This window comes from Myotis brandtii, unplaced genomic scaffold (genome assembly GCF_000412655.1).
Source record: "Myotis brandtii unplaced genomic scaffold, ASM41265v1 scaffold165, whole genome shotgun sequence".
Taxonomy (NCBI): Eukaryota; Metazoa; Chordata; class Mammalia; order Chiroptera; family Vespertilionidae; genus Myotis; species Myotis brandtii.
Window position 1 is genome coordinate 15,641,117 of NW_005356042.1, and position 8,218 is coordinate 15,649,334.

An 8,218-nucleotide genomic window follows, 5' to 3' on the forward strand; every position below is an offset into this window, starting at 1 on the left:
AAGAGTGATGTAAACTTTAGGTCTGTCAACACTTTCAAAGTTGTTGTCTAAGAGGAAAGTGCAGAGGCCCGAGGCGTGAGAGGTGGAAGCGAGAGCTCTCCTTTTTGTGCTGCAATATTTCTGTGTCAGCTAACTTTTTATGGCAGAAGGAACTAGGCAGTATTTGTCATCTCTAACAAGGACTTGAGACTCATGAGTCCTTTTGAAGCTTAAGTCCATAAGTCACGTCAGTCTGAACACAGGAGTTTGAGCTCCTGCGATGGTCAGTTTCGTGGGTGCTGTGGAGCTTTGCCCCTGAGGACAGGTTAAAGAATTGCACAGTGGGTTTCCGGTCTTCCAGAAGCCATGATGCTTTCACTGTTAGACAGTTTAGGAAAATATTGAATTTGTTTTGATTTATTGCCCTGAAATATGGCATACTGGAAATAAAATATGCAAAATGATTTACAACCAGGTAAGCCTCTTGGATCTCCGTAACAGTGAGGCCCAGGTCCTGAGAGAGAAGCAGAAAATGTCTGCTTTTTTTCAGGGGAAGGTTTGCTTAGTTACTGGTTGAGGCCAGACTTGGGACAACATGTGCTCACACTTGAGTTGCCTCAGAGTAACGCAGGGATGATAATGCTTGCTCTACACACTTCCTGTAAGGCTCACTTAAGAGAGTGAGCATGAAACACCTTAAAAGATATTAGACATTGCTTGGTAGGAAAGTACCAACATTATTCCATCGCAAAGGCCAAGCCCCCTGGTCCCTACCTCACATTCTAGCATAGTGGTCCTAAAAGGGGCAAAGGGGATATGAGTACCTACAAGTGAAGCTATTCCTTGTTGTTCTTATTTAAGAACTCACTTTCCTAATTCCCCCTCCTGAGTCGATTGCCTGCTCACCGTACTGTGGGGTGGGGTGTTCTCGAAGCAACTTCACATAGCCGTAGGTTACGTGAACGAAGTTTCGAGGAACCCTCAGAAAGCAGGGTTCTGCCTTGGAGTTGGGAGGCTGAAAGGATGGCCTTACTCAGATGTCAATTTAGTCTACTTAGTTCTTGGAGAAGCTTTGTTCCAGTCCGAGCCCGTGCCTGGTGCCAGCCAGAAGCTTTCAGATTAGTATTCTAGGTCATCTGTAATACTTTGATATATTTTATTCCAAAGCAGATTTAGCCCAACTCAAAGTAGATCAAGCCTCTGGATCTATAGAAAGCCCTGGTACCTGACAAGGGTTTTTGAGGAGGAATTGAGCATCCTCTCTTCCCTATTCCTATGGCAACAACCGCCATGATTGTGCTAGCATCCTTCCTCCATTCTCCTCTTGACTTGTTTTCTCTCCTCTCACCTCTTCCTCTCCAGGTTGGCTCATTACTGCCAGCTCCGGGATGTGCAGACGCTGGCCATGCTCTGCAGTGTATTCGAAGCCCAGTCCCGGCCTCAGGGGATACCAAACCCTTTTGGGCCTTTTCCCAGTCGTTCTTCTAATCTGGTGGTGTCCCATAGTCGATATGTAAGCTTATGGTTTTCTGGTTTGTATCTGGCGTTTCCTAAAGGTAAACCTTCATGGGGGGTGGTGTTCTGATGCCGCTCCTGTTTGTTCTGCAGCCCAGCTTCACCTCCTCTGGTTCCTGCTCGAGCATGTCAGACCCAGGGCTCAACACTGGTGGCTGGAACATAGGTTGGTACAAACCTGACTTAGCCCACGCTGGATGTTTAGTTCTCTAAGAGCTGCGTGTGAATTGTTAATAACATGTAATCTTTAGTTGATGAATAGTCTCTGTTTTCTTTTGTTTCTCATTTTTCTTTATCTTTTCTATGATGGCGATACTGTAGTCAGCAAGGCCTGGACCTCATGTTTGAACAGGCCAGTTTCTGGGAGGGCTTTGTGCCTTGCTGGGTTGCTTTACATCCCATGACCTTGAGAAGCTGACAGGGAGACTTCCCAGTGTCCACGCTCAAAACATAGCCCTGTCCTTCCTCCATCACACGTGCCCGGTCATCTGCCACTTCCTGCTGTGTCCTCTTCAATGCAGAGAATAACACTGAGCCCGATTCCAGCTGGCCATAAAGACCTATTTGATGTGTATTTGTGGTTTCTGGGTTTTTTAAATTTCTTTTAAAAGATTATCTTAAGTTTCTTGATTATAAAAGTAATACATGCATAGTGAAGAAAAAACGAAGTATTGCAGTAGAAAATAGTAATCATTGATTGCCCCACCTAGAAATAACATCTGTTAACATTCCAGAAAATTTTCTTCCAATCTTTGTGTACGTGGGGTGTAGGAGGGGTCATTCTGTATGTGTGATTTTGAGTTCTGCTTTTAATCTCATCATGAGCTTTTCTCATGTCATTAAAAAAGTCATTATAAGTAATGACTGCCTAATATGCTACTATATCACTATACTATAGTTTGCTTAATCGTTATATGTGTACTTATGAGGCTACTAAGTAGCACCAAGACAAAAAGGTAAGGCTAGGAAAGAGTTCTGTTTAATTATATTTCTCAGGATCTTCAACTTAGCTTCTTTTTCTTCTGGGGAATTTATGAGAGTTTTTAGATATTTTCCATGCCTTCTCTGACTTGCACCTTCCCTTCCCATTTGGTTTTCTTCAGCGGGGAGAGAGATAGAACACATATCTTCACCTTGGGGAGAGTCTTCACCAGAAGAAATCCGCTTCGGGAGTCTGACCTACAGTGATCCTCGTGAGCGAGAGCGTGACCAGCATGATAAAAACAAAAGGTAACGACCTTCCCAGTGCGAGCTGTGGCTGCATGGTGCTTGGCTTCTCCCGAAGCAGGGCTCTTGCGTTAAGAAAGGTATATAAAGTGCCATTTGGTATTAAGCTCATTTTTTTCTGCAAGGAACTGACAGGAAATCTTTTGAATTTTTTCCAGGCTCCTGGATCCTGCTAATACCCAGCAGTTTGATGACTTTAAGAAATGCTATGGAGAAATCCTCTATCGCTGGGGTCTGAGAGAGAAGCGAGCGGAAGTGCTGAAGTTTGTCTCCTGTCCCCCTGACCCTCACAAAGGGATCGGTGAATATGCATTTTTTTCCTCTTCCCGTCATTATCTGAAAGCTTCTTTGATTTAATTTATCCATAACGTAAGACCTGAAATGACATTTTAGTTTCTCGTTGATAAGCAGACATTGCTGAAGCATTTTGAGTCTATTTTAAGCTTCTGAAAAGCCTTACATTTCATGACAAGAGTAAATTTTTATTGTAGTAGAAGTAGTTTTCTGTGCAATACTCAGATATTGATTGGAAGTCAGAATAAAACTCCTCTTAGGCACAATGCTAACACATTTCTTCTCATGGGACTCACAGACTTAGTGGGGGAGAAGAATTAAGTAATTAAACATTGTGATCAGTATTTAACAGCAAACAGTAAGGCCATTGGGGCAGGGAGAGAGGGAGGGAGGATTTTAGAAGCTGTGATGAAGTGTATTGTGAAGGCCTTTCTGAGGAGCTGAGGACTGAAGAATAAGGAGCCATATGTGGAGAGGCAGCTAGAGGAGCGCCGTGGTGGGAGAAATGACTTGTTATTTTGAACGAGTGAAGGGAGCCCAGTGTGGCTAGAACACAGTGTTGAGAAGAGTGGTATAAAGTTAAAATGAGATTGATAATTAGATTATGATTATAAAATACACTCTATTTATATATAAAGTAAGATTAGTAGGATAATTAGGAACTTGTAAGTAAAGAATTTGGATTGTATTCTGAGTTCAATGGTAAACTTCAAGGGCATTAAGAAGTAAATTACTTGCCCAGCTGGCATGGCTCAGTGGTTGAGCATTGACCTATGAACCTGGAGGTCATGGTTCAATTCCCAGTCAAGGCACATGCCCGGGTTGTGGGCTCGATCCCCAGTGTGGGGAGTGCCGGAGGCCCAGCAGATCAGTGATTTTCTCTTATCATTGACGTTTCTATCTCTCTCTTCCTCTGCCTTCTGAAGTAAAAAAACAAACATGTAAGTTACTTGCTCTGGTTTCCATTTTAAGAGTTCACTTTGGCTGTCACCTGAGGAAAGGATTGGAGGAGCAGAGGCAGAGGTAGGAAGACTGTTCAAGTAGTGAAAGAGAGACCAGCAGCTCAGTCTAGGGTGATACCGATGGCAGTGGGGAGAGATGGGTGGATTAAAAATATATCTTAGAGGCAGACTAATTATGACTTACAGACCAGCTGGATGTGGGTTGAGGAAAAGAGACAAAGCTTGGATGATTCCTAGGTGTTCAGCTTAAGCAGCTGGGTAGATAGATGGTGGTGCCATATTCTAAGATAGAAAAGATGGGAAGAAAATTGAGAGCTCAGCTGGGGACAGTCGGAGATGAGGTGTGAGATATCAGACTATAGCAGTCATGTAGGCAGGTGGGTGTGAGTCGAGCTCAAAGGAGAGACTGCAGCTAGGAACAGGAACTTGGGAATCTTCAGCATATAAGTGGTAGGGATTGAAGCTGTGAGAATGGGCGCATTTACCTGGGAGCTGGTGGGTGGGCAGGAAGAGTATGGGAGAGCAAATGAGAGAGCCCACCCACTCCAGGCCGTGAGAGGAAACTGGTACATGGAGCTTGAGTCTTGGAGGAAGAACCAGAAACAAGGACTTAGAATGAGACACCAGTGAGCAAGACTGGTACAAAAGAAGCTGAGAGAAGAGCTGTTTTTTAAAGGGTGAAATGGAAGACTGCCAAAGAGAGTGTACTGAACACACGTTGATTTCTTCTCTCCTTAAAGAGTCTATATGGAGCTTTTCTGAAAAGGCATAACCATGCAAGAAGTCATGTTGGCAATAAAACTTGTGACCTGGGAGGCAGGTCGGTTAGTGGTAGAGATTTTATAGGGACAGAGAAAGCTGAACGCCAAACTGGCAGGCAGAAGAACAGTAAGATACAGGGCAGAACCTCCAAATGGCTCAGGAATGAGTGTACCCGGTGCCTCTGGAAGCAGCACGAAGGGGAAATTAAAAACTGGAGGATTGTTTTGTGGCTTTTGTAGGGTCCCAGGTCCCTGCTTTACTCCAGCAGAAAACTGGAAGTTCATTCTTCAGAGAAGGTAAATGCATTTCCAGATTGAGAGGGCCTGCCAAGCACCTCGCATAATGAATGAAGAAAGGCTGGATAAAGAGAAGACCCCTGGAGCTTCCAGAGAGAGAAAACAGGTTACGTGCAAGGACACTTCAGGAGCAGTGAACTAGATACTGGAAACTCGATGATACTGCAGCAGTACCTTCAGAAGTCTCAAGAACATGATTTCTAACCTCGGATTCTGTACCCAAGTTAGCAGTCAAGTGTGAGAATGAACGTTCAGCCAATCTAAGGAGGAGGGATAGATTCAGTCCAGGAAACCAGGAAGTCGGAAAGACAGTGGAGGGAGATGGTCGTGGCGGACCGGGGGAGACCAATCCAGGTTGGAGCTTCCGGAGCGTTGTCTCCAAGAAGAGAAAACTGAAAAAAATATCTAGTGTAGTTCAGTATATTTATAGAAGATTCAGATATTTAAGGGAGAGAGTAGAGATGAATTATTGATAAGTACTTAGCAAACTAAGCAAATGAACGAAACAAGACACTTACTAACTCCAGGAGAAGCAAAATGTGAAGAAGGAAAAGTCATGACTTGAATAATGTTCACCTAGATAAATCATGTAAAAACAATAGTGATCCAAGCAAATGGTAATGGAACTGCCTGGGAAAGATGAGGGACAGGTGGTGTGTGCGTGTGGTTGGGGAGACTGGGGAGTGAAAGAGAGCTCCCACCGCGGAAGGTCATAGGTAATGCTTAAATATGAACATTAAGAAATAGCTTCATAACCAGTGGTGTTTAGAGATAGGGAGGTAAAAACAAAAGAAACAGTGAAATGGGTTGGAAGGATTTTCCTCAGGAGTGTTGGGGGTGGAAGGGAATGCTGGTTTTGGTAATAGTGTTGTGCATGTGTATCTACTTTCAATTTAAAAAAGAAGTAGAACAAATAATACATAGCTGTAGATACTGAATAACACAGATTATTTTAACATGGATTATTTTGGTGTGTGTACTTGAAGAAATGCAAAGACACAAAAGGCTCTTTGGGCAATATATTTTTCAGAGCATCTAAATACATGAAAGTATATCAAGGAGAGATTAACGATGGCCCAGAGCAATTATCAAACCAGTCTAACTTGGCTCACAATTTATCTAACTAGGACTACCATAAAATTTTCTCCGAAATTACCGTGTTTTTAAAGGTTATTTATTGGTGCTTTTTATGACTGCCGGTGGTCAGGAAGCAGAGGAACTGGCTGTGGTGGAAGAAAGGTCCCTTCTCTGTTGTAGGAAGCAGGACAAGGGGACGACCCTGGGAGACTGGAGGACTTGCTGGCAGAGGGATGAGGGGCTTTGTTTTCTCAGGGAAGTGAGAGAAGAGGCCCAGGTGACAGGGGAGCAGAGGTGTGGGGGAGGCGTTTTTGGAATGTGGCGAGGTGTGAAGTAGCCACCTGGGGAGTGGAAGAGAAACCGAAGCAGAGCCCTGCACAGACACATCATGATGGTGGCCTTCTCGCAGGACCGCTCGGGGCAGACGTGGAGTGGGCAGCTGATCGGGCTCAGCCAGGCCTGAGGTGGTGCCGTGGAGGGAGAGAAGGCAAAGGAGCTGAGGATATTTGCCACAAAGTGATTATAAATTTGGACTGTCGTTCAGGCTGACCTCAGGGGAAATTGCAGCTAGAGGGGGCAGATGGAACGAAAGTGGAAGTGATGGTGGTAGACTAGAGGAGAGAGGGCAGCCACCTGAGAGGTCAGGTGTGCAGAGGGTTGGTGGCGTGGATTTTGGAGGCACCAAGGATTGTGCCAAGAATCAGTTTATTAATCTGTGTGTCAGGCCCTGCAACTGTTGGAGGTGGGGAGGGGAATGAGACACAACAGCCACCACAGCTACAGGCACCGGGGGTTGGACCAGGACCTGCGAGAGCCAGGCACCTGCTGCCCCTCGGCCCACACCCTGCCACCTGAGTGACAGCGGCTCCTCTTTATAACACTGCGATCGTAAAGATGGAAAATCACTGGCCTAGCCCTGGCCAGTGTGGCTCAGTTGTTGGGCATCGTCCTGTGCACCAAGAGGTCACTGGTTCGATTCCCCGTCAGGGCACATGCCCGGGTTTCGAGTTCGGTCCCCAGTAGGGGGCCTGCAGGAGACAGCTGGTTGATGATTATCTCTTATCAATGTTTCTCTCTCTCCCTCTCCCATCCTTTTTCTTTAAGATCAATTTAAAAACATATTAAGAGGGGGAAAAAGAAAATTGAAATCATTGGTCTGATAGGCTCCTACAGAGACCTAAGATGTACGCATCGTCCTTAGCTCACAGTGCCCAGTTTGCTTTCGCAGAACTGAACTGACGCTGTCTCTCGTTCTGGCCATCTCTGACCGTTTCCAGAGTTCGGCGTGTACTGCAGCCACTGCCGGAGCGAGGTCCGCGGCACGCAGTGCACCATCTGCAAGGGCTTCACGTTCCAGTGTGCCATCTGCCACGTGGCAGTTCGGGGATCGTCCAATTTCTGCCTGACCTGCGGGCACGGGGGACACACCAGCCACATGATGGAGTGGTTCCGGACCCAGGAGGTGTGTCCCACCGGGTGTGGGTGTCACTGCCTGCTTGAAAGCACTTTCTGAACTCACAGACCGTGGGAATTGTCGGACATCCCAGAGGACCCCATGAGTGCCGGCGACAAGCTCTCTGCCAGGAGCGAGGCTGAGCACCCATTCCTCCCTAGACGGGGGTGTGCCCCTCCCGGACCGCGCAGCACCACTGCGGGAGTCTGGCCCTCTCTTCCGTTTGGCCGCTGGTGGCATGGATGTTGCTCGAGGTGGGTGAGGGCAGGCGTGCAGAGCTGTGTGGCCAAGAGGAAGTTTTCTGGGAGACAAGCACCTGCCTCCAGAGCCGTGTTGACTTTTAAGGTGTTAGCCTTAACCCCCGGGCAGCGTCCTTTCTGATGCCTTCACAGAGCCAAGGTCAGACGCAAGGGACAGTCTTTTGAGCCAAAGGACAGTGGGCAGGAATTTAGTTGGCAATGACCTCTGACATAGTGGGTACATTTCATGAACTGGTGGGTAGTGGTTTAAAATATAATACTTAAATTATGAATATATGATGTACTTAAGGATTCCTAAGATGTATTTTTTGTTTGTTATTTCTCTTCCAGTTGCTTCCCGTGGCTAATAAAATTCTAGTAATTGTTTCAAAAAAAGAGACAGAGAAAGTTGAA

General features: G+C 46.0%; 1 protein-coding gene across 1 annotated transcript in view; it reads left to right on the forward strand.

Annotated features, from left to right (window-relative positions):
* The window catches only part of WDR59 (WD repeat domain 59), a 68,856-nt gene extending 60,638 nt beyond the window's left edge, over positions 1-8,218 (forward strand). Inside the window, exons 21-26 of the mRNA XM_014536800.1 lie at positions 243-262; positions 1,342-1,492; positions 1,588-1,660; positions 2,598-2,724; positions 2,880-3,022; positions 7,390-8,218. Coding sequence (XP_014392286.1) covers positions 243-262; positions 1,342-1,492; positions 1,588-1,660; positions 2,598-2,724; positions 2,880-3,022; positions 7,390-7,625 — 750 coding nt within the window. The 3' untranslated portion in view covers positions 7,626-8,218. The remainder of the gene's footprint in view (positions 1-242; positions 263-1,341; positions 1,493-1,587; positions 1,661-2,597; positions 2,725-2,879; positions 3,023-7,389) is intronic.